At 57.0% G+C, this 24,221-nt stretch overlaps 1 protein-coding gene across 14 annotated transcripts in view; it reads left to right on the top strand.

The window, feature by feature from the left end:
- The window catches only part of PPIP5K1 (diphosphoinositol pentakisphosphate kinase 1), a 71,934-nt gene that overhangs the window by 18,951 nt on the left and 28,762 nt on the right, over window positions 1-24,221 (top strand). For 13 of the 14 annotated variants that reach the window (XR_016439343.1, XM_090029162.1, XM_090029163.1 and 10 more), the window contains 13 exons: window positions 4,181-4,302; window positions 4,852-4,953; window positions 9,880-9,966; window positions 10,316-10,391; window positions 10,678-10,787; window positions 14,674-14,759; window positions 15,693-15,821; window positions 17,206-17,327; window positions 17,969-18,151; window positions 19,556-19,697; window positions 19,955-20,178; window positions 22,964-23,091; window positions 23,448-23,562. Coding sequence is in view for 13 of the 14 variants with exons in the window: in XM_090029162.1 (XP_089885288.1) it covers window positions 4,181-4,302; window positions 4,852-4,953; window positions 9,880-9,966; window positions 10,316-10,391; window positions 10,678-10,787; window positions 14,674-14,759; window positions 15,693-15,821; window positions 17,206-17,327; window positions 17,969-18,151; window positions 19,556-19,697; window positions 19,955-20,178; window positions 22,964-23,091; window positions 23,448-23,562 (1,626 nt within the window). In the remaining variant the exon portion in view is untranslated. The remainder of the gene's footprint in view (window positions 1-4,180; window positions 4,303-4,851; window positions 4,954-9,879; window positions 9,967-10,315; window positions 10,392-10,677; window positions 10,788-14,673; window positions 14,760-15,692; window positions 15,822-17,205; window positions 17,328-17,968; window positions 18,152-19,555; window positions 19,698-19,954; window positions 20,179-22,963; window positions 23,092-23,447; window positions 23,563-24,221) is intronic. The other variant, XM_090029164.1, reaches the window with a different exon arrangement.

The raw sequence follows: 24,221 nt of genomic DNA, 5'->3' as shown, positions 1-24,221 counted from the left end.
ATGGACACATCTGGGGTGCTGCTGCGCCCCCCACCTCTAGAGACCTCACTCCCAACCCTGCCAAGGGCCTGTACTAGCAGGGAGGCTGCCTGCTTCCCTTGTGTCCAGGGAAAGGCTGAGTTGCCGTACAGAGGGTGAGGAGAGATGAGGTGGGGCAGTGTGCTCGGCTGAGTTGAGGTTGTCCCAGGTGGCCTGTGCACGTGGCTGGACATCAAAGCCTGGTGACCTCTGCTTGGGATGAAGCACCTGGTTGTGCAGTGCAGGAATTTGACCTGGGGACAAGTGAGCTGGGGATCATAGAAGTGGGGTTGGAAGGGACCTTGTAGACCTTCAAGTCTGCCCCCCCGCCTGGGCAGGAGAAAAACTGGGCTCAAATGACTCCAGCCAGGTAGGCATCAAGCCTCTTCTTAAAGACCCCCAGGGTAGGAGCCAGCACCACTTCCCTAGGAAGCTGGTTCCAGCTCCTAGCCGCCCTGACTGTGAAGTCGCGCCTCCTGATGTCTAATCTAAACCTACCCTCTGCCAGCTTGTGGCCGTTATTCCTTGTTATGCGGGGGGGGGAGGGGTGCTCGGGGAAACAAGGTCTCTCCAGGTCTCCCATCAGCCTTCTCTTGTGACGGCTGAACAGGTTCAGGTCCCGCAGTCTCTCCTTGTAGGGTCTGCCCTGTTGTCCCCGGATCATGCGAGTGGCCTCCTCTGGACCCTCTCAATGTTGTCCACATCCCTCTTGAAGAGCGGCGCACAGCACTGGACGCAGTACTCCAGCTGTGGCCTGACCAGTGTCGTGTAGGGATGCTGTGGCATGTCCCTCACTGGGCACCTGCAGAAAGAGGTTGGGTCCTTTATCTGCAGGGGTTGGTGCTAGGAATCAGGCCAGGAGGGGAGGGCCACCCAGACATTCACAGCAGCTCCGTCTGCCCTTAGTCTCCCCACTCGTGCGTGAGGTGGCAGCAATGTGAGCGTTCAGAACTGGTACTGCTACAAGCAGACCTGCCCCCTTTTAAGGCTTCATGTGGTCCCCTGACCCTGCCAGGAGAGGCCCCAAGAGTCTCCCCTGCACCCCTGGCCCTTGCGTTGAGGGGGAGACCTGGGAAATGCAACTTAAGTGCAGCCTGAAGGGAAGGAGCCAGAGCTTGGCAGTGGTGTGACTTAAGAGCCCCATGCGTTTCATAGTTTCATAGTTGGTAGGGTCAGAAGGGACCTGAGCAGATCATCAACTCCGATCCCCTGCCATGGCAGGAAGAGTACTGGGGTCAAACGACCCCAGCAAGGTGATTGTCCAGCCTTGTCTTAAAGACCCCCAGGGTAGGAGCCAGCACCACTTCCCTTGGAAGTTGGTTTCAGATCCTAGCCTCCCTGACCGTGAAGTCACACCTCCTGATGTCTAGTCTGAATCTACTCGCTGCCAGCTTGTGGCCGTTATTCCTGGTCACTCCTGGTGGTGTTCGGGGAAACAGGGACTCCCCCAGTGCCTGCTGGTCCCCCCTGACTAGTTTGTAACAGGCCACTAGATCCCCCTCAGCCTTCTCTTGTGGAGGCTGAACAGGTTCAGGTCCCATCACCTCTTCTCGTAGGGGCTGCCCTGCTGCCCCTGATCATGCGAGTGGCCTCCTCTGCACCCTCTCCGTGCTGTCCACATCCCTCCTGAAGTGCGGCGCCCAGAACTGGACGCAGTCCTCCAGCTGCGGCCTGACCAGCGCCACATAGAGGGGGAGGATCACCTCCCTGGACCTGCTCGAGATGCATCTGTGGATGCGCGACAAGGTGTGATTGGCCTTCCTGACCACGTCCCCACACTGCCGGCCCATGTTCATCTTGGCATCAATTGATGTTGTAGTTCTAGGTCCATGTTGTGCCCAGGTTAGAAACTCCAAGGCCGCAACGAGCTCTGGCCATGGCTGTGCAGAGCATGCAAGCAGGAATAGTCTCCCACAGGATTTCCCACTCCCGGGGCATGTGCAGGCAAGAGGGGGTGCTGCTCTGTGACAGCTCAAAGGTTGCCCAAAAGGACTGGACTGTGTCATGCCTGCTCTGGCCCCAGCACGCATGCTGCCCTGAGATGGCCTGAGGCAGGCACTGTAGCTGCCCCTGTGCCACATTCATTGTAGGGCTTCCTGGTTCAGTTTGCTGCCCACGCTCCCCTGTACCCATTCCCATAGCAGAGACATGATCCAGAGAGAAAGCAGCACAGGTGCACCCAGGAGCCCTGGCCCAGCCCCCTGCACAGCTGTGTCCGTGAGTAGCCATGTCCTGGCATGCTTGCTTACCCCCAGGGTGTGGCTGGAGGGATTCCTCTTCACAAAAGGGCAGGGAATCTCCAGCATGGCAATTCTCAGCCCATGGTCACAGCCTCCCTTCAAGGGTGCTGTGCAGCATTAGCACTGAGGAACGTAAACATCTACGCGTGAGAAACCCGGACGTTTCAAATAGTGCACAGGGTCACACACCTAGAAGGAGTCGGTGGATGGAAGATGGCACAGAATGCACCCTCAGTAAGTTTGCAGATGACACCAAGCTGTGGGGAGTAGTAAATATGCTGGAGGTAGGGCTAGGATTCAGAGTGACCTCTACAAATTGGAGGATTGGACCAAAGGAAATCTCATGAGGTTTGACAAGGACAAGTGCAAAATCCTGCACTTGGGACAGAACAATCCCATACACTGGTACAGGCAGGGGGCTGACTAGCTGGACGGCAGCTCTGCAGAAAAGGACTTGGGGGGTGATGGGACAAGAAGCTGAACATGAGCCAGCAGTGTTCCCTTGTTGCCAAGAAGGCTAATGGCATCCTGGGCTGTATTGGTAGGAGTGTTGCCAGCAGATGGAGGGAAGTGATTCTTCCCCTCTATTTGGTACTGGTGAGGCCACATCTGGAGTCCTGTGTCCAGCTGTAGGCCCCCCGCTACAGAAAGGACACGGACACTTTGGAGACAGTCCAGTGGAAGGCAGTGAAAATGGTTGGGGAGCTGGGGGACAGGACTGCTGAGGAGAGGCCGAGGGAACTGAGCTGATTTAGTCCGCAGAAGAGAAGACTGAGGGAGATTGAATAGCAGCCTCCACCTCCCTGCAGGGGGTGTTGCAAGGAGGATGGAGCTGGACTGTTCTCAGTGGGGGCACGTGGCAGGACAAGGAGCAATGGGCTCAAGTTGCAGCAAGAGTTAAAACTACTGCAAGACCGTTTCAGGCTGGACATAAGGAAGAATTTCTTTACTGTCGAAGCCCCCAAGGTCTGGAACAGCCTGTCATCAGAGGTGATTCAAGCACCTACGCTGAACACCTTCAAGAGCAAATTCGATGCTTATCTTGCTGGGATCCTATGACCCCAGCTGACTTCCTGCCCTTCAGGCGGCGGGGCTGGACTAGATGATCTTCCAAGGTCCCTTCCAGCCCTAATGTCATGAAATCTATGAAGGAAAGTTGAGGTTGGATATTAGGAAAAACTTCCTCACCGGGAGGGTGGTGAAGCACTGGAACAGGCTGCCCAGAGAGGTGGTGGAGTCTTCATCTTCAGAGGTTTTTAAAACAAAGCCCTGGCTGGGATGATCTAGTAGGGGATGGTCCTGTTTGAGCAGGCGGTTGGACTAGATGATCTCCTTAACGCCCTTCCAACCTGAATTTTCTTTGATTCTTCCTGCGCTGTGGTGTCTCACTGAGTTCTTCACAGCAGAACAGCAACTCTAGTTGTCTGTAATCCGGGAACAAGTCAGAGTGAAGTGCAGGTGTTTTCTGGGGGGCTGGAGAACCATTGCTCTAACAACATTGTGCACTGGGGCCCCTGGGCGCAGTCCTGCCCCCTTCATGAGGTCCTGACCCCAGACAGAATAGAGGGGAGAGCTGAGGATAGGGCAGGGACACCTGGTCAGGGGAAGGAGACATGCTCCCGGAAGACACTGGTCTCTAGAAGGTCCAAGAAGCTCTTGGTGATCCCTGGGGAGCATGCCAAGGCTCCTGTCCAAGGGCCAGCTCTGGCTGAGCAATGTCTGCCTCCTCTCCCCTTCCCTGGTGTCCACAGCTTGGTGGAGTGAGGGGGGCGGTGTTGAGCTGCTCCATCTTGGGGGGTCTGGGAAGGCCCCAGCAGGGCCATGGGGCAGGGCATTGGCTGGGCCGGTGCTGCTGCATGCTCTCTCCATGCTGCCAGCCAGACCCAGCAGCACACCCAACTCCTTGCTGCCATCTCCTGCAGCAGACGGTCTGCGGCTTCGACCTGCTGCGTGCCAATGGGCACTCCTTTGTGTGCGACGTGAATGGCTTCAGCTTCGTGAAGAACTCCATGAAGTACTACGATGACTGTGCCAAGATCCTCGGGTATGTGCTAGCTGGGTGCAGCATCTGGGGTGGGGAGAAGGGGGTGGTGAGCCAGCAGGGCAGGGAGCAGGCCTTGAGCCAACAGGAGCTAGGGGGGCCATGAGACAGCAGGGCTAGGTGGGCCATGAGCTGGCCATCGCCAACCTGGCTCCACCAGTAGTTCCAGGCCACCTTACGCCATGAGCTCACAGCTGGTGCTCAGCCTGGGACATTGCTGCCATGGGGAGGGAGGGCTCAGTTCTTCATGGCAGGAGCTGCTGAAGCCAGCAGTGCCCCTGGTCTGCAGCCCAGTCACCTGGGGCTTCTGACCATGCTGCCCCAGCTGCTGCATGGGAGATGCCGCGGGTGGGCTGGCAGGCCCTGCTGCCACAGGACCCCAGCACGCAGCGCATGTCTGCAGTGCAGCTGTGTTGCAGCAGATCTGACCTAGGCGCAGGCCTAGAAGTGCCAGGTATGGCCAGCAGTTGGACCATGCAAGGCAGAGTGGGGACACAGGAAGAGCAGGCCATGAGGCCGGATCTCCCTGCAAGTTTTCTGGCTCTTTTTCAGGAACATCATTATGCGGGAGTTGGCCCCCCAGTTCCACATCCCCTGGTCCATCCCCACGGAGGCTGAGGACATCCCCATTGTCCCCACCACCTCAGGCACCATGTGAGTATGTGCCAGCCGCATCATATGGGCAGGAGGTGGTGTGTCCTGGGCTGGTGAATCTGTGCAGCCTTTGTGCTTCCCCTGGCCACGTGGTCTGTTTCCAACCATCCTGTGACGGATTTGGCCCTGCGTGGGGCAGCACCAGTCAGGGCAGGTGGAATGCAGCAGTGCAGGTGCTCGGTGGTGTACATCAGAGGAGCTGCTCGGACATCTCGCCCTCCTTGGGGCAGGACTGGGCAGAAAGACCCCTGCTCACAGCACGCTGAGTCCGGAAGAGCAAGTGGGATGTCCTGGTCCTGAGGCCTTCGCAGGGAGCAGTATGGCGGGACCATTGGAGCGCCACCGTGCACAAATGTGGGAAGTCGTGCCTGGTGCCATGTGCTCAGGGCCTCATCACTGAGAGGAGGCTGCAGAATTGGGAGTCTTCAGTGTCTGACACCAGCAGTGGACAGGAAAAGGGGCAGAGGAGGTCAGGTTTGTCCCTGCAGAGTGGAGTGGGTACGAGGGGCATGGCTCGTGTGCTTAGCCATGTAGTGTGTGGAAGGGCCAGCTGGGAACCCCAGCCCATTCCCACCACACGAGCCACCCTCAACGAACCCTTGATTCAAGGATGACCTCTACCGCAGCTTTTTGATGGGTCTTGAGATGACTTAAGGGTCTAATTCTTGAGCCATAGACATGTCCACAGAGGTTGCAGGTCTTTCTGCAGGGGAGAGTAGGATTCAGGCTGGGATTCCTCTCCCTTTTCCTTCCTCCGCTTTTCTCTGTTTCAAGGGTGAGATGCTTCACCTCAAAATCGGCTACTGCTTGGTTATGGTTGTGGCACCATTGGAGTCGGTTGGCATCCAGCTCCTCCCAGCTCTTGATGTCAGTATCCATTTTGTTGAAGTAGCCTTCACTGTGTCCTTGTAGTGCTTCCTTTGGCCACTGCAAGATTTCAGACCGCTACTAAGCTGGGAGCAGAGCGCTTGTTTTGGGAGTCGAGAGTTGGGCATCCACACGCAATGTCTGGTCCAGTGAACTTTGGTGTTGAGGCTAGCTGACTCCATGCTGGTAACATTGGCTCCAGTGAGAATGCTGGTGTTTGTTCTGCCATCTTCCCATTTGATGTGGAAGGTCTTCCAGAGGCATTGTTGGTGATACCTCTCCAGGCTTGTGAAATGACAACAGCAGGTCACCCACGTTTCACTTCCATAGAGCAGAGTTGAGGTGATGACAGTGTTGTAGACTTGGATCTTGGTGCTTTCTGGAGATCGCAGTGAATAAGGACATACTGAAGCAATTTCCCAAAGGAGGCAGTTGTGCACTGGATCCTGTGTTGGACCTCCCCATCAGTGCTCACACTGAGAGAGGTGTCCACAGAGGTAGGGAAAGAGCTCAGCGGCCTCCAGGGTTTTTCCGTCAAAGGTAATTTGGGGAGGCAGTTGCATTCCTGGCCCATGACAGGCCGATAGAGCACTTCAGTCTTCTCAGTGTTGAGAGAGAGGCCCAAAGTTTGGTAGGCTTTCTTTGAAGAGATCCACGTGGCCTGGAGTTTTTCCCTAGCATTTGTAAGGTTGGTGCAGTCACTGACATATTGATGGCCATGGATGATTGTTTTGAGTACTTTGGTCTTCAAACAAAGACTCTCAGATCGAAGAGCCCTCTACCTCCTGGTATTCACTGTCAATTCTGGAAGGAAGACAGTCCTTCATGAGAACCTGGATGCCTGTCAAATAAATGGAGAGAAGATTTGGGACAATGACTCCTCCTTGCTTGACCCCAGCTCAGATCCACTTCTGATCCACAATAAAGAAGCGTCACAGTCATTTGGTTGTGGAGAAGCCTCATGACCTTGACATACTTTTCAGGATATCCAGATCTGGCCAGCACTTTTTCTACAGGGCTTCATGGTTGATGGAATCAAAGACCTTCGTAACGTCAGTGAAGCCCACATACTGGTCTTGATGTTCCTGACACTTTTCTTAAAACTGGTGGGCAACAAAGATCATGTCAGTTGCCCCATGGGATGGTCTGAAACCATGCTGAGATTCCAGTGGGATTTCCTCAGCAAGAGGTAGACAACTGTTCAGGGGGATGCAGGAGAGGATTTTCCTTGCTGTGGAAAGGAGGGCAATGTCTCGATAGTTTCCACACAGACCTGTCTCCTTTCTGGAAGGTAGTCACAATGTTGGCATTCCTCAGGTCCCCAGAGGTCTCTTCATTGTTCCTCATTCTCAGAATAAATTCATAGGGTCTTGGAACACATTTGTCACCGCCAGCCACGTAGCTCTCAGCAGGTATGCCATCTGGTGCAGTAGCCTTGTTCTGGGTTTCCGTGATGGCACACTAGACTTCTAGAGTAGGAGAGCTGGTGAGGGATCCTCTTTTAGGGTCTTGGGGATGGACTCAGTGGTGCTATCTGTCACTGTTGACTCCCAGTTCAGGAGTGCCTCAAAGTGCTCTTTCCATCTAGCTTGGATAGAGTCAGTGTCTTTGAGGAGTATCGAGCCATCCTATGGTTGCAGGAAAGTGGGACTGTTTGAAGCTGGACTGTAGATGGCTTTTCTTGTCTGGAAAAAGGTATGCATGTCACATTTGTCAGCACAGAGCTGGGTTTCCTCAACTTTATCTTGCAACCACTGATTTTTGATTTCCCAGAACCTCCTTTGAGCTTCAGCTTTGAGGAGGTGATGCGTCTCCTTCTGCTGAGATGAGGTGTCATCTTGCCAAGCAGAATGAGCCCCTCTCTTCCAGTCAAGGAGGTGTTGCTCTCATCATAGCTTCATAGTTAGTAGAGTCGGAAGGGACTTGAGCAGATCATCAAGTCCGACCCCCTGCCATGGCAGGAAAGAGTACTGGGGTCAAACGACCCCAGCAAGGTGATGTCAAGCCTTGTCTTAAAGACCCCCAGGGTAGGAGCCAGCACCACTTTGCTTGGAAGTTGGTTCCAGATCCTAGCTGCTCTGACAGTGAAGTCACGCCTCCTGATATCTAATCTGAATTTACCCTCTGCCAGCTTGTGATCGTTATTCCTGGTCACTCCTGGCAGTGCTCGGGGGAACAGGGACTCCCCCAATGCCTGCTGATCCCCCCTGACTAGTTTGTAACAGGCCACTAGATCCCCCTCAGCCTTCTCTTGTGGAGGCTGAACAGGTTCAGGTCCCGTCACTTCTCTTCATAGGGCCTGCCCTGCTGCCCCTGACCATGTGAGTGGCCTCATCTGGACCTTCTCCATGTTGTCCACATCCCTCCTGAAGTGCGGCGCCCAGAACTGGACGCAGTACTCCAGCTGCGGCCTGACCAGCACCGCATAGAGGGGGAGGATCACCTCCCTGGACCTGCTCGAGATGCATCTGTGGATGCACGACAAGGTGTGGTTGGCCTTCCTGACTGCATCCCCACACTGCCGGCCCATGTTCATCTTGGCATCAGTGATGACTCCAGGATCCTTTTCTGCTTCTGCACTGACGAGAAGGGAGTTCCCCAGCCTGTAGGTATGGTGCTGGCTCTTCCTCCCCAGCTGCAGCACCTTGCACTTGTCTGTGTTGAATCCCATCCTGTTCTCATCCGCCCACCTCTGTAGCCTGTCTAGGTCCAATTGCAGCCTATTCCTCCCTTCTAGCGTGCCTACTTCTCCCTATATCGTGGTGTCATCAGCAAATTTGAACAGGGTTCTTTTTACCCCCTCATCCAAGTTACTGATGAAGATGTTGAACAAGTGCGGGCCTGAGGACCGAGCCCTGGGGGACCCCACTGCCCACATCCTTCCAGGTTGACGATGACCCATCCACCACCACTCTCTGGGTGCGGCCCTCCAGCCAGTTGGCGACCCATTTGACTGTGTAGGTGTCGACGCCACGGTCCCCCAGTTTTTTAATGAGAACGGGGTGAGAGACAGTGTCGAAGGCCTTCCAAAAGTCCAGAAAGACTATGTCCACTGCTACCCCTGCATCTAAGGATTTAGTGATCTGGTCGTAGAAGGCCACCGGGTTGGTCTGACAGGACCTGCCTCTAATGGACCCATGTTCATCAAACCAGTCCTGGTGTCACCAGGTGGTATAGCCAGTGGATTTAGCACAGGCCATATGGACGGCAGTTTTAAACCACTTCCAGAGTTCCTCAGTATTGCCTTCATTTGTGGACAGTGCAGAGAGCTTTTCATGGGGCTGCTGCTGGATCCTCCTAGACCTTCAGGTCTTGAAGAGACTTGGTGTTGAGAGTCCTTTGCGTTGTTTTAGGTGGTTTGTGGTGTTTTGGAACAAGCCAGATGTTCATAATGGATCTGACAAGACCGTGATCATGGCTCCTGCAAAGCTGTTGAACATTGCTGGTGCTCTCAGACCTGAGGGAGATGATGCATGGACCTGGGGATGACATGGCCTCAGTAGCATGGTGTGGCTGGCACTTAACAGGGCTTTAGGTTCCTGTGGAGAACAGTTGCAAGGGATGTGGCCCTCTTGCCCCTGCGCTGGACGTGACTTGACCTGGGAGCAGGAGGAAACTGACCTTGAGGTGGGTGGGGGCAGGAGCTGCTGCCAGCTGCAGGCTTTCTTGCTCAGAAGCAGCTACTGGCTGTGCTGGCCCTGCTTGGGTTGAGCCTGGCCTCTCATCTCCCAGCAGCACTGGGAAGCCCAGGCTTGTCCTGTTGGACTGTGCCACAGCCCAGAATCTGCCTTCAGCTGCCTCCGTGACCCCTGGCCCAGGCCCCCTGACCTGCTTCCTGCAACATCTGCTCCAGCATGGACGGGGCAGGTGCCTTCTGCCACCTGTTGTGCACAGCCCTGCATGTCGGCAGGGTCGGCCCAGCCAGGAGTCGGGGTTCTGACCCAGATGGTCTTGAAGATGCCCAGCCCTGCCTTCTCCCGGGTTGTGGGGTGGGCTGGGAGCAGGAAGGGCTCTGCTGCAGGAGGCATGTTATCCTGATGGTTGCCCGTTCTGCCCCAGGATGGAGCTGCGCTGTGTGATCGCGGTTATACGGCACGGGGACCGCACGCCCAAACAGAAGATGAAGATGGAGGTCAAGCATCCCAGGTGAGGGGGGAGGGGTGCTGGGGGGGAGGGGTCTGGGGGGGGACAGCCCCACTCAGGAGGTGCTGTCCCCAGCCAAGGCTCTCTGTTCACCTGGTGCCGTCTTGCCAGGATTCCCGCCTGAGGGAGCTCCTGGTGACAGCTCGCAGTGCTGCAAGGTCATGGGTCCCTGTTGCTCCCAGCAAGCAGCTCAGGCTGAAAGCACCTGTTCCTCCAGGCTTCGGGGTGGGATGGGCAGGGAGGAGCCTGTCTCCTGCCGGGTCTGCCCTGCAAAGGGCGGCCTGGCTGGGTGCATAGGGAGGACCCTCATCTTGGCTGGAAGATGTACTGGGCCCCTCTGCTCTTGGCTCAGGTTCTTTGAGCTGTTTGAAAAGTATGATGGCTACAAGACGGGGAAGCTGAAGCTGAAGAGACCAGAGCAGCTGCAGGTGAGCGGAGGCTGTCTGGGGGCCTGTGTGCAAGGGGACGGGGGAAAGTGTCTGCTGCCTGACCGCTCCCTGGGGCCAGAAGGAAAGGCCATCTCCCATGGCATCAGCCAGCAGGATGATGGGGTGCTTGTCTTGGGGCCTGAGTGGGTATGAAGATAGAAGCTGTGGGGCTTGGAAGGTGGGTGGCTGTGGGCTGGTGTGGCTGTCTGTGGGCTGTGATCGCTGGGACAGTAGGTGTGGGTGGCCGTGGGCTCATGCTGACTCATGGCATCTGCGGTCCTGACAGGAAGTGCTGGACATTGCGCGCCTTCTCGTGGTGGAGCTGGGGGCACAGAATGACAGCGAGATGGAGGAAAGGAAATCCAAGCTGGAGCAACTGAAAAGTGTCCTTGAGATGTGAGTCAGGACAAGGTGGCTCATCTCAGCCGGACACCCAGGGATAATATGGCAGCCATGGGTGGGGGGACTCCCGGAGCGTCCGCCCAGCTGGCCCTGGGGGTACCAGGTCAGCTGGCAGCAGTGCCCCAAGGAGGCAGCACTGGCCCCAGGGCACCACAGGCCCCATTTCTACTGTTGCAGGCACCGAGGTCCAGCGCCTGTGGGGTGCAGGAGCAGCTGCCCTCTGGGCACATAGCACTCACAACCCAGGCCTCCACCCTAGTGGGGGGGGACCACTGCAGGCTGTTGTAGCACCAAGCACGCAGAAAAGACACCATGGAAAACCCTGATGAGCCCAGGGCCCAGGCGCTGGCTTTTGTGCTGCCCGGAGCATCTTGTGAGTGCAGGGGAGGGTGCAAGCTGGCAGATGTGAGACCCAACACTCCTCTGGGCAGCCTTAGCTTGGCTGGCTGCTGAGCACAGGAGGCCTTTCTCTAGTTCGCATGGGGACATGAGGCAGCAGGACATAGTGTGCATGTGGGTAGTAGGCAGGGCTGGATTAACACATAGAAAAATGAGGCACATGCCTAGGGCCCTAAGTGAAGAAGGAGTCCAGTTGTGGTTATTTTACGTATTATAATTATTGAGTGGAAAAAAAAAAGTAGGGGCCCATGAGTTTGTTCACCTAGGGCCCACTAAAGGGTTTCATAGTTTCGTAGTAGCTAGAGTCGGAAGGGACGTAGGTAGATCATCTAGTCCGACCCCCTGCCTTGGCAGGAAAGAGCACCGGGGTCAGATGACCCCGGCAAGGTGCTCATCTAACTTCCTTTTAAAAATCCCCAGGCTAGGAGCCTGCACCACTTCCCCTGGAAGCTGGTTCCAGGCCCTAGCCGCCCTGACTGTGAAGTAGCGCCTCCTAATATCTAATCTAAACTTACCCTCCGCCAGCTTGTGACCGTTATTCCTGGTCACTCCTGGCAGCGCACGGGGGAACAGGGACTCCCCCAATACCTGCTGATCCCCCCTGACCAGTTTGTAGCAGGCCACAAGGTCCCCCCTTAACCTTCTCTTGTGGAGGCTAAACAGGTTCAGGTCCCGTAGCCTCTCCTCATAAGGCCTGCCCTGCTGACCCTTGATCATACGAGTGGCCCTCCTCTGAACTCTTTCCATATCGTCCACGTCCCTCTTGAAGTGTGGCGCCCAGAACTGGACGCAGTACTCCAGCTGCGGCCTGACCAGTGCCGCATAGAGGGGGAGGATCACCTCCCTGGACCTGCTCGAGATGCATCTGTGGATGCATGACAGGGTACGGTTGGCCTTCTTGACTGCCTCCCCACACTGCCGGCCCATGTTCATCGTGGAGTCAATGACGACTCCAAGATCCTTTTCCGTCTCCGTGCTGGCAAGAGGGGAGTTCCCCAACCTGTAAGTGTGGTGCCGGTTCTTCCTCCCCATGTGCAACACCTTGCACTTATCAGTGTTAAACCCCATCCTATTCTCCTCCGCCCACCGTTGCAACCTGTCAAGGTCAGCTTGTAGCCTATTGCACCCTTCTAGTGCGCCCACATCCCCCCACATCTTAGTGTCATCAGCAAACTTGAACAGGGTGCTTTCTACCCCGTCATCCAAGTCGCTGATGAAGATGTTGAACAGCGCGGGCCCGAGGACCGAGCCCTGCGGAACCCCACTGCCCACGTCCTTCCAGGTCGAGAAGAACCCATCCACTACCACCCTCTGGGTGCGGCCCTCCAACCAGTTGGCGACCCATTTGACTGTGTGGGCATCGACACCACAGTCTCCCAGCTTTTTGATGAGGACAGGGTGAGAGACAGTGTTGAAAGCCTTCCGGAAGTCCAGAAAGACTACATCCACAGCAACCCCTGTGTCTAATGATTTGGTGACCTGATCGTAAAAGGCCACCAGGTTGGTCTGACAGGACCTGCCACTGATGAACCCATGTTGGTTGCCCCTGAGCATGCATTCCCCTGCAAGGCCCTCCTTGATGTGTGCCAGGATAATTTTTTCAAAGAGCTTACCCGGGATTGAGGTAAGACTAACTGGCCTGTAATTTCCCGGGTCCTCTTTTTTTCCCTTTTTGAAGATAGGGACCACATTGGCCCTCTTCCAGTCCTCCGGCACCTCGCCAGAGCACCACGAGTGCTCATAGAGCCGTGCCAGGGGTCCCGCAATGACCCCGGCCAGTTCCTGTAGAACCCTAGGGTGAAGATCGTCCGGACCAGCGGACTTGAACACGTCCAGCCTCTCCAGAAGTACCCTAACTAACTCCTCGCTAACCCCTGGCCCAGGCGTGTCTCTCCCGGGGCCCGAGGGGGGCCCAGCAGGGAGGTGGCTGAACTGGTCCCTACTTAGGAAGACAGAGGCAAAGAAATCGTTAAATATGTTAGCTTTATCATCTGGCGTGATGACTAAGTTGCCCATCGTGTCCTGCAGGGGCCCCACATTACCCGGGACCCTCTTTTTACCCCCTATGTATTTGAAGAAGGACTTCTTATTGTCCTTAATCCGGGAAGCTAGTCCTATCTCCATCTCTGCCTTGGCCCTCCTGACTGCCCCCCTACATCCTCGGGCGACTGTAACATAGTCCTTCTTGGTGATGAACCCATCTCTCCATTGGGTATATGCCTCCCTTTTAGCAAGGAGACATTCCCGGATGCTCTTAGTGAGCCATGGGGGTTTATGTGCCCTCCTGCTCCCTTTGACCCTTGTTGGGATTACCTCCCTTTGGGCATGGAGGATCGTCTCCTTAAGGAGCAACCACTCACCTTCGACATCTGATTCCCTTCCCCTCTGGGTCCTCAGCGCTTCCCCAACGATCCTCCTTAGCTTGTTGAAGTCAGCCCTCCTAAAGTCTAGGGCTGTTGCCTTGCTGCAGCCCTTTGCCACCTTACGCTGGATGGTGAATTCCAGCAAGCGATGATCACTGTCTCCCAGGTGGCCCATCACCCGCAGCCCCCTCACCAGGTCATCACCCGTGGCCAGCACCAGGTCCAACAAGGCGTCTCCCCTGGTGGGACTGTGCACCTCCTGGGTTAGATGGAGGTCCTGCACTCTGGCTAAGAACCGACGTGAGCGATCAGACTTGGCTGACTGCTCCTCCCAGCAGATGTCTGGGAAGTTCAGGTCCCCCATGATGACCACATCCTTAGCCCTCACTGCCTCTGTGAGCTGACCTAAGAATTCCTGGTCGAGCTCTTCTCCCTGGTTGGGAGGTCTATAGTAGACTCCCACTGTTAAGTCTCTCTCCCCTGGACTGCCTTTTACTCTAACCCAGAGCACCTCAGAGTGCCCCCCCTCTACCCCCTTGCTAATTAACGAGGAAGTATATTCCTCCTTGATGTAGCGTGCTACTCCTCCACCTTTCCTTCCTATCCTGTCCCTCCTGTATAGCCTATAGCCCTTGACACTCACCGCCCAGTCATGCGATGAGTCCCACCACGTTTCTGTGATCCCTACTATGTCAGGGCTGGTGACAGCTAGGAGGAGGGCGAGTTCCTCCTGCTTCTTCCCCATACTTCGAGCATTCGTGTAGAGGCATTTGAGGCCTCCAACGGTTGTGCCCACTGACCCCCTAGTCTCAGCAATGCCCCGTCCCCCATCACTTACCTGTTTCTCCCTTTTGACCATTGGTCTGGGCTCGCTGGCTGTTGCTGGGCCTGGTAGTTCATCATCTCCTCCGCCCTCATCTTCCCCCTCCCCCGACGAGCCTAGTTTAAAGCCCTAGTAGTGGATGAGGTCTTGGCTGCTCCATGGTGCTGGGTGAGCATCTGTGTGAGCCCTGGCCAGGCTGGGCACATGGGGGCATAAGAGCCTGCACTGTGCTGTGCTGCTGGGTCCCCGAGGATGGGCTGAATTGAACCTCCCTGCATTTGTGTCTCCATGACAGGTATGGACACTTCTCCGGAATCAACCGCAAGGTGCAGCTGACCTACCTGCCCCATGGGCACCCGAAAGCTTCCAGTGAGGATGAAGGTAAAGGCCTTAGCCTTGCCATCCAGCTGGGGGGCTCTGATCCCTGTGCTTGCCCCCAGCAGTGTGCAGTGCTGGCCAGGAGCACTAGCCATGTCTCCCCTTGGCTGCCATCTCTGGGCTCGTGTCCTTAGGATCTGGGATCCACTCTTTTAGGCAGCTTAGGGATGCTGCTGTCTGTGTCCACAGCAGCTGTTGTTCCCCTGAAAACTGCCTCCTTTCTGTCTAGACTGGTGCTCCCAGCTTTGAGGCTCCACTGCAGTCTCTTGGGAGGCTTTCAGTGGGCTTGAACTGAGCCCAGGCTGACTCCTGCCGTCACCTGCAGGCCCATCAGTCCTGCAGCTTGTGCCTGAGGCTTGCACTGCTGTGACTTCATAGATTTAATAGACATAAGGGCTGAAAGGGACCTCAAGAGATGGAGTTCAGCCCCCTGGCTGAAGTCAGCTAGAGTCAAAGAATCCCAGCAAGATAAGCATCCAAATGCTTCTCAAAGGAGTCCAGAGTAGGTGCTTGCACCATCTCTGGAGGGAGTCTATTCTAGGCTTTGGGGGCTCAGACAGTAAAGAAGCTTTTCCTCATGTCCAACCCAAGATGGTCTTGAAGGAGTTTGTGACCCTTGGACCTTGTCATCCCTTGGGGTGCTCTGGTGAACAGGAGTTCCCCCAGATCCTGATGCACACCCCTGATGTACTTATAGGCAGCCACCAGGTCACCCCTGAGCCTGTGCTGTTCCAGGCTGAAGAGTCCTATGGCTCTCAGCCTCTCTTCATAAGGCCTAATCTCTTGTGCGTGGCTCTCTTCTGCACTCTCTCTCAAGCTTCTCCACATCCTTCTTGAATTGTGGAACTCAGAACTGGATGCAGTACTCCAGCTGTGGCCTCACCAAGGCCGAGTAAGCAGGAGGATGACATCCTGACTGCCTGTTTGTCTGTGCAGAGGCCCGCAAGGAGGCTGCCCCATCACTGCTGCTGGTGCTGAAGTGGGGGGGAGAGCTGACCCCAGCAGGACGCGTCCAGGCGGAGGAGCTGGGCCGGGCCTTCCGGTGCATGTACCCTGGTGGCCAAGGTGAGCTCCCTTTGGCGGGTCCATCTTGGGTGGCATGCAGTGCCAAGGGAAGGTTGTGCTCAGCAAGGGCTGGGGACAGTGCTGTTTTGATCCCCCCTCTACTGAGCTCTGTGCGGCCCAGGACCCTGCTGGCATGCTCATCTTGTGTGGGGGAATCCTGCTCCCTTTGAACCTCTTGAGGCAGCTTTACAGTCCCACACATGGCGTGTTGGGCCCTCATGCAGGCAGTGATTCAGTTATCCCTGCTGCTTGGACATCTAGGCATGCACTCACAAGCTAAACAGGCACGGCTGGCTAGGAGCAGATGCAGCTTAATGCATGTGCTGGTGTGTCCTGAAGCCTGTGACTAGGAGAAGGATCCTCTCGCATTTTGGCCCCAGAAACAGAGCAGTTCAGGCACTTGCCTTGTGTAGGGTCCCCTACAGCAGTAGGTCTCAACCTTTTTTGTACCAGGACCCATTTGTAAAACATTGGTTAGTCCTGACCCAGTAACTAGTTGAAGTAGAAAACAGCCCCCTGGCCCTGCCAGTACCCCTCACTCCCAACCCACATCCCCACCTTCCCCCAGGCCCCAGCCTCCCAGTTTGTGGGACAGAGGGTGGGTGTGTGGGCTGGGGGAGGTATGTGCCCCCCCCCACCCAATTTGTGCCCCCACAGGGGGCACAGGGCTACCGCCTGACTGGACCGGCACAGGCATGAATTGCCTTCGTGGCCCAGCAGGCAGGAATCAGAGCAGGAGGGCAGAGTGGGGCAGTGAGACTCATTGCTGCCACTGCTGCTGGAAGTCCTGCACCAGCCACACTGCCAGCAGCACAAGTAACCAGGGGAGAGGAGGCCAGGCTGTCCTTACCTCCTCCTGCTGCCATCCACTCGTGCACCAGGCTGCAGCTCTGGCCTGCCGCTGTGGCCTGGCCACCTCCATTGCTCCTCTTAGGCCACAGCTCTACCCCAGAGAGGAGGTGGGGTGGCAGGCAGTGTTCCCTCTGCTCCCCTACCCCTCTAACACATTGTCTATGCAGGCTTAGAAGTTACTTTTTGTCCTGTTCCCTGTGGCCACAGAGAATAGTCTGTTGCATTCCTTTAACCCTCTGGAGCTGGCTTGTGCGGCTTCCCCATTTTGCTGCTACTGCTGTGTCTGTTGTTGGGAGGATGGGCCAGACCCCTCCTGCAGCAGGTCCGGTCAAACCACATCCATCAGCTTCTCCCTTTGGCACTTGGTGTGTAGTGCTGGCCTCCCCCAGCATTGCAGCACCTGGGGCTGCCCGTGTGCTCAATGAGCTGAGCCCAGAATTGCAGCTGCAGTGATTCTCAGAGAAGCTGGGGCTGGTGCATGGGATGGAGGTTGATGGACCCGGATGCAGGCTGAGCTTACTCTGTGTTCCAGGGGACTATGCCGGCTTCCCAGGCTGCGGCTTGCTGCGACTGCACAGCACCTACCGCCATGACCTCAAGATCTATGCTTCGGACGAGGGCCGCGTGCAGATGACGGCAGCAGCTTTTGCCAAGGTTCTTCCACTCGGCATGCTCCTGCCTGGCAGCAAAGCTCCCCAGACCTCCACTGGGGCTCCCCCAGGGACAGTGGTTTTCCTTGAGGCTGGCCCAGCCAACATGGGAGAAGGGGGTTCTTCTGGGGGACCCTTCACTGTAGCTCCCCATTACCATGGTACCAGGGATCATCTCGCTTGTTCCTGGGGTGCCCTGATGGCCACTGTGCTGGCAGCCCCAGGCATCCCTTTCTCAGTCAGCTCCTGGGATGGAACCGCCTGCCACCAGAACAGCTTTTAAACTGGCCAGCCTTGCTGCCTGGGAGTGAGGGGCTGCTGGCCATGGCTGGCGAGGGGTCTCCTACAGCGGTGTGGGAGGTGGCCGGAGTCTGCTGTGACAACCAGCCAAGGGGCGCTTCTTCTGGAGCTCGACTCCCAGCGTGCTTACTTTGTGCATGCAGAGCAGTGCAGCTATGTCTGCATCATGCGGCTCTCAGGTGCTCGGCTGCCCGAGCCAGTTGTGCCATAGCCAAGATGCAGCCAGAAGGCAGCCTGTGTGGGCCGTTGCTGGGGCTGCTGCCCCAAGTCTCTGCAGCATCAGGTGACACAGGAGAGCTGGTCACAGCGGGGCCAAGCTGAGCCTTGCCTGTGCTGCTGTTGCAGGGGCTGCTGGCACTGGAGGGGGAGCTGACGCCCATCCTAGTGCAGATGGTGAAGAGCGCCAACATGAATGGGCTGCTGGACAGCGACAGCGACTCCCTTAGCAGCTGTCAGCACCGTGTGAAGGCCCGACTACACGAGATCATGCAGAAGGACACCACGTTCGGTGATGAGGACTATGAGAAGGTAATGTCCCCTTGCCACTGTGGTCAGGTGGGCCCACAAGTACCAACATGTACAAGGGCATCCCAGGAGCCCTGGGCCAGCCCAACGCATGGGTGTGAAGGGCAGGGGTGGGCACCAACTGCAGAATGGGACTGAAGGGTGGGAGTACAGTTGTAACCAGCAAGCCTTTATGGAAACAGGTTTGTCACACAAACACGGCACTCTGAGTTCATGGGCTTGGCTGACAGTGTAACATTGAGGCATTAGACCTCTGAGCAGATTTGACCTGGGACAGTGTGATCTGTGCATGGTATGAGTCTCTCAAAGCAGCTCATGTTCAGAGACGGTCCTGGCCATCAGAGCACAGGCTCCTGAAACAGACCCCCCAGAAGGAGTGAGGGAGGCAGAAACCCACCCTGTAAAAGATGGAACTTGATAAGCTCCTGAATGAGGCCAGGCTACATCTTGGCCTGTTGCGGCAAGAATCTGGGCTTGTGACAGAGCAGGCCTCTCTGTTCCATGTCTTGATCTTGGGCTCAAGAGTGTCTGGTAATGTCAATGCAGATGTGACACACCCCTGAGCTGTCAGGGTCTCCCAGAGATGCACTCTGGGTCTGTGGAAGCTTACTGGCCCCCACTGCACCAAAGGTGCATGCCCCAGATATTAATTGCCCAGAAATCACAGTGCAATACAGGCACTCGTGTCAAACAATGGGTAAAACAAAAGGGCTTATTGCACTGAAAGAAAAAGTCAAATGCTCTGAGACAGTGAAACAAAACAGACAAAGTGCCAGATCTCTTCTCCTACGCTTGGACCACCACCCAGCCTTCCTGAGCTTTCTGTGAAAATGCTGGGGCCACCCTCCCTCTGTCTCAGCGAGCTGCTTCCCTGAGGGACCTCCATCTGCCTCCTCACAGGAGCCCTCTTCTCACGGTCACTTCTTCCAGAACATCCCCTACTGTCCCCACCTACCTTCAGGGGAGCTGGAGAATCCTCTCGAGTGTTTCTGTCTGTGGCTCTCATCCGCCCAGCCCCCACATGCTCCATGTGGAACCTGAGCTGCTTGTTCCTGTACTGATAAACCCCCATCAGCGCTCGTCTCCACCAGTTCTGACGTGTTAGGAGCAAAATCCGGGCTTTCCAGTGTGGTGAGATTCTGCAGAATCTCTCTGCAGCTGGGTTCAGGAGGAGTGGTCATGAGCATTTCTGTTGTAACCAGAGGCAACAACATGGAATGGAAATGGTTCTGCTCCTGTTAGTATTGTCTGGGTCTTTGTGGACTGCTGTCGTGCCTGCAGTGGGTGGGACAGAGGGGGCAGCAGGCAGCCTGCAGCACTGAGGGGAGCAGGCAAGTGTTTCTGCTGTGACATGGCTGGAGGCACAGTACTTGGGGATGCCAGCCTCACTGAGTTTCTTCTCTGCAGCTGGCACCTACAGGCAGTGTCTCACTGACGAGCTCTATGGCATTCATTCAGAACCCCGTGGAGGTCTGCAACCAGGTCTTTGCCCTGATTGAGAACCTCACCACCCAGATACAGAAACGGTTGGAGGATCCCAAATCTGCAGGTGGGCAGCTGGGCTGGGAGGAGAGGGTCTGGGGCAGAGCCTGGACTCCTGCTTCTGGGGACCAGGGAGCTTTACAAACAGGCATCTGCAGCCCAGAGGCATTGGACAGAAGCCTGGGAGAGGCGAGGCTAAAGCTGGAAGGGAGTGACCAGACCCGAGATGAGCAGCATGGTCCGGGTGGGTGGAGGTGGGAAGGTTCTTCTGTCTGGAGCTGCAGTCCCCACGTCAAAGCCATGTACATCATTGCTGCTCCACAGACCTGCAACTGTACCACAGCGAGACGCTGGAGCTGATGCTGCAGCGCTGGAGCAAGCTGGAGCGGGACTTCCGCATGAAGAGCGGGCGCTATGACATCAGCAAGATCCCCGATATCTATGATTGCATCAAATACGATGTGCAACACAACAGCACCTTGCAGCTGGAGGGCACGGCCGAGCTTTTCAAGCTTTCCAAGGCTCTGGCGGACGTGATCATCCCCCAGGTATGCCGCAGGCCTGGCTCTGTCTCTCTGGCTCCTTCTGGAGCTGGGGCATGAAAGGAGACAAGATCAGAGCATGAGGCCAGGTGCTCTAGCCCTGGGTGTAGTGCCTCGAGCAGGAGGGCCCATTACATAGCACAGTGTTTCTTAGCCTGTGCTGGGTTGTGCACCAATCTCAGCTGTGCTGCCCTGTGCCCATGCAGCCCCTTGTTCCCAGTTATGTCAAAGTAATACTTCACGCCAGTCAGCTGCCATCATGTCTCTGCAGCCCAGGGAACGTGGGAGCTGTCCTCAGCATTCATTTTCCCCTTCTCCAGACCTGCTTCCCCTTCCCTTTACTTTCCCACTCCTTCCTCCTGCCAGCCCTCCCCTCGGTGCTGGCTGCTGGACACACTGGGCTAATAGGTCTGTACTCAGTGCAGTTCTGCTCAGGGGCAGGTCCTCCCAGGTGCTGAGCTGGTTCTGCATTGGCAGCACATTCCCCTGAGGCATAGCACGTTATGGGCAAGTGAATTCAGTGTTAGGACCCTGCCTTACAGCACACAGGGAGCCCCACTGCCCACATCTACTTGTGCCAGGACATGGGGGTCTTGGTTACAGGCTGGGTGTAACAGAGTTATTCCTGTGTGGTCATGCTCAGTGGCACACTCCTGGTGCCCTGCACATCTGAGGAGAGAACTTCCCGTTCTGCTGCTGTACTGCTCAGACCCTCCCCAGCACATGAGAAGAGGCGTGGATCCATTCCTGTATGGCCTGAAGCCTCAGCACTGACAGGTGGTTCTAGAGGGCCTAGGATTCAGGGAAGGAATCTGGAGGACTCTCCTGGGCTATCAACCCTCCCTGGAGGCTGATCTGCCTGGTAGCACTGGGACCTGACAGTGGATGCTGGGCCCAGGGCTCCCTGGGCACACAGGGGCTGAACTGCCCTTTCCCCTTCCTGCCCTGCCAGAGCCTGAGGTTCTTCCCAGATGACAGATCTATGGATCTGTCATCCCCACTCCATAAGAAGACGCCCCGGTCTTGTCAAGAGCTGCAAGGGTGGCCTCAGCCTCGGAGCCCTGTAGTCTTTAGAAATCAGGCTGAGGTGGTGTGCCTGGCACCCTGCACAAGGGGAAACCTGCAGGCATTGAGCTCATGCTGAGGATTTCAAGTGAGGCTTTGCCAAACATGCTGTGCTGCCCTTGGCCTGGCATCATGACTGTGCTGATGACTCCGGGCCTCTGGGAGGAGGGATCCAAGGCAGACTGGCACTGATTGAGGGCAGCAGCCTGGAGCCCAGAGAGCTGCTACTTGTGTGACAGTGGAAGGGAGTCATTTAAGGCATGGTGCCAGCGTGGCTCCGTTGTGAGTGCACAGCATTGTGGGACCAGTGCCAGGGACCTGGTGCCAGGGCCCCTGCCAAACACGGCCTCTGCTTAGGGCTGACAAGTGCCTTGGGCTCTTGGACAGGTGCCCTAGTGGCACCCTCTGCCCAGGAGCCTTTGGCTCTGCTGGAACCATGGTCCTGGGGCTGAGCAAAGCCTGGTCTGTCCTCTGGGCTCTTGTCCCACTGGACGAGGGGCTCCTCTCCCCTACGTCCTGGTGTGAGTCCTGTTCCCAGCTTGTAGCTCAGCCCAGGAGGCCGGCTGTCACCCAGTGCCAGCAGTTGGGCTGCGTGGCTTGGGGCAGACCGGCCCAGCTGGCAGCCTTGCAGGCTGGCCCAGCTCTCGCCTCGCCTTCCTGTAGGGAGCAGCCCAGAGCAAGGCAGGTGCTTCCCCATCCTGCTCCGTCTTGGGCCAGGCCAAGATGCCCCCTGCTCCTTGCCAAGTTTTCACGACTCGCTCTCCCTGGCGCTGCCAGTGCTGATACCTCACCTGGGCTTGACCCCACTGGCACGCAGCACTGGTGCAGGACCCTCCCGCCCATGCCCAGGGTGCAGGTGATGCAGGCCTCACTCTTTCAAGGCCCTGCCCAGCTGTTCTGCAGTGAACTGGCTCTTCCTGGGTGCAACTAGGGGGCAGCCTGTGGTCAGCAGTGGGGTGTAGCGCTGCACATGCCCACGCTGCTGTCATTGCCAGGAGAAGTGCGGGGCTGTGTGCAAGGGTGTCTCATGAGCCAGGCCAAGTATCCGAGTGCGTCAGGCTGCACGTAGCAATGGCGCAGCCAGAATCTCCCCAGGGATGCAGCAGCTTGTGCAGCCACCCCTGCAGTGCTCGCGGCAGAACACTACTGCTTGCAGCTGCCCGTGAGATCCAGCAGACTTCTCCAGGAAGCTCCCTCAGTGTGAGCAGGGCGGCCCTTCTCCCTCTCTCCACCTGGTGCCTGTGGGGCTGATCCTCCACACATGGGGACCTTCTGAGGCTTCTTGAGGCAGTAATGAGGGCTCTGTTTCTGTCCTGGACTCCTTCCTTGGCGCTGCCGGCATTGGCCCCAGAAGTAGGAGATGTCGCACTGAGCGCTCCCTCAGCACCACCCCTGGGCAGGGGCCCTCTCCCTGCACTCTGGTTCACTCCCAGCTGCCTTCCCCGCATCCTCCAGGCCTTGTTCAGAAGCCAACGCTAAATGGAGGAGCTGGGGGCAGCCAGGCCTGCCTCCCTCCAGGAGGAGCCTTAGGGGTAGGAAGGGAGTACACGGCCCCTGGGAGGCTCTGGGAGCTGGTATTGCTGAAGAGCCTGGGCCTGCCACAGGTCTGGGCATGCTGCAGGAGCTCTCGGGGCCTGGGCACAGGTAAGGGGACCTCTGCCTTGTGCACAGCCGGGGCCTGGGCCCCAGCTCAAGGCTGGACTGTTGTCTCCTCTCGCTGCTGCAGGAATACGGAATCAGCAAGGAGGAGAAGCTGGAGATTGCCATCGGCTTCTGTCTCCCCCTTGTCAAGAAGATCCAGCTGGACCTGCAAAGGACCCACGAGGACGAGTCTGTCAACAAGCTGCACCCGCTGTAAGGGCCCCGTTGCAGTGGCGTGGGGGTGCAGAGTAGTGCTGCCTGCCAGGGGCAGGGGGCCATGCAAAGGCAGGCAGTGGTAGCGGGCAGGTGCATTCTTGGTGCTCCTGTCAGTGCCAGCAGGTGCAGGGAGTGGGCGCTGGGGGAAGGGAGGCCATCTCTGGCCTGGCGTGGCAGCTCTGGCAGAGGCTGTGGCAGCTCCTGCGCCCTATGCTCACTTAGCTGGTCTGGCACCAGCCCCTCATGGCTCTGCCACAGATGCCTCTGCTGAGTGGCTCCTGTCAGGCACCAGGAGGTGACCATATGGAGCCCAGGCGCAGGGTGACCAGCTGACACGGGTGGGTTTGACTCAGGTATTCCCGAGGGGTGCTGTCGCCTGGCCGCCATGTCCGGACACGCTTGTACTTCACCAGCGAGAGCCACGTCCACTCCCTGCTCAGCATCTTCCGCTACGGTGGGCTCCTGGATGTAAGTGCCCCAACCTGCTTGTCTTCTCATTCAGTGGCCGATCCCTGTCAGATGCAGCCCCTCTGAGCTCAGTGGGAAGCTCAGGCGAGGTGTTGCTGTGTGAGCAAGGGTGATGGCTGCTGTCCTGAGCAGCTGGTCCTGCTCTTGGGAAACTCGGCTGCAGTCAATGCAGCAATGATCCCCTGGAGGAAGTGACCTGGGATTGGGGGGAGAGGGTCTCCAGCAGTAAGGGGGAAGGGATGGGCAGCCAGGCTCTGAAGCCTGCACCTGTCTTGCATCTGTCCTTGGCAGAGACTAGGCCTTGGTGTGCTGCAGCTCCCCAGTGGTCTGGCTAGCTCTGCATGCACCTGCACTCCCCAGTGCAGGAGCAGTCCTGCTTTGCAGACACCTGCTGGTACCTTCTGTCCTGTCTTTGGGCATCGGCTCCCAGGGGACTGGCATGTGTCAGTGCTCACTTAGCAGGGCCTTTTGCCCATCATGACACAGTGCAGCAGGTCTAGTGCCTCTCCTCAGAGGTGTCAAGTGTCCCAGTCCTCCATTCAATACCTGTTCCCTCACCCTATGCCACCCGTGCTCCTTGCCACTCCCCCAGAGGCACAGGCTTGCTGCCTGTGCTCCTCCCTCCACGTGAACCCATGTGCATGGCAGCTCAACATGGA

The sequence above is a fragment of the Crocodylus siamensis genome, chromosome 15 (genome assembly GCF_052110815.1).
Source record: "Crocodylus siamensis isolate JL-2025a chromosome 15, ASM5211081v1, whole genome shotgun sequence".
NCBI classification, from domain to species: Eukaryota; Metazoa; Chordata; order Crocodylia; family Crocodylidae; genus Crocodylus; species Crocodylus siamensis.
This window is presented reverse-complemented; position numbering and strand designations above follow the sequence as displayed.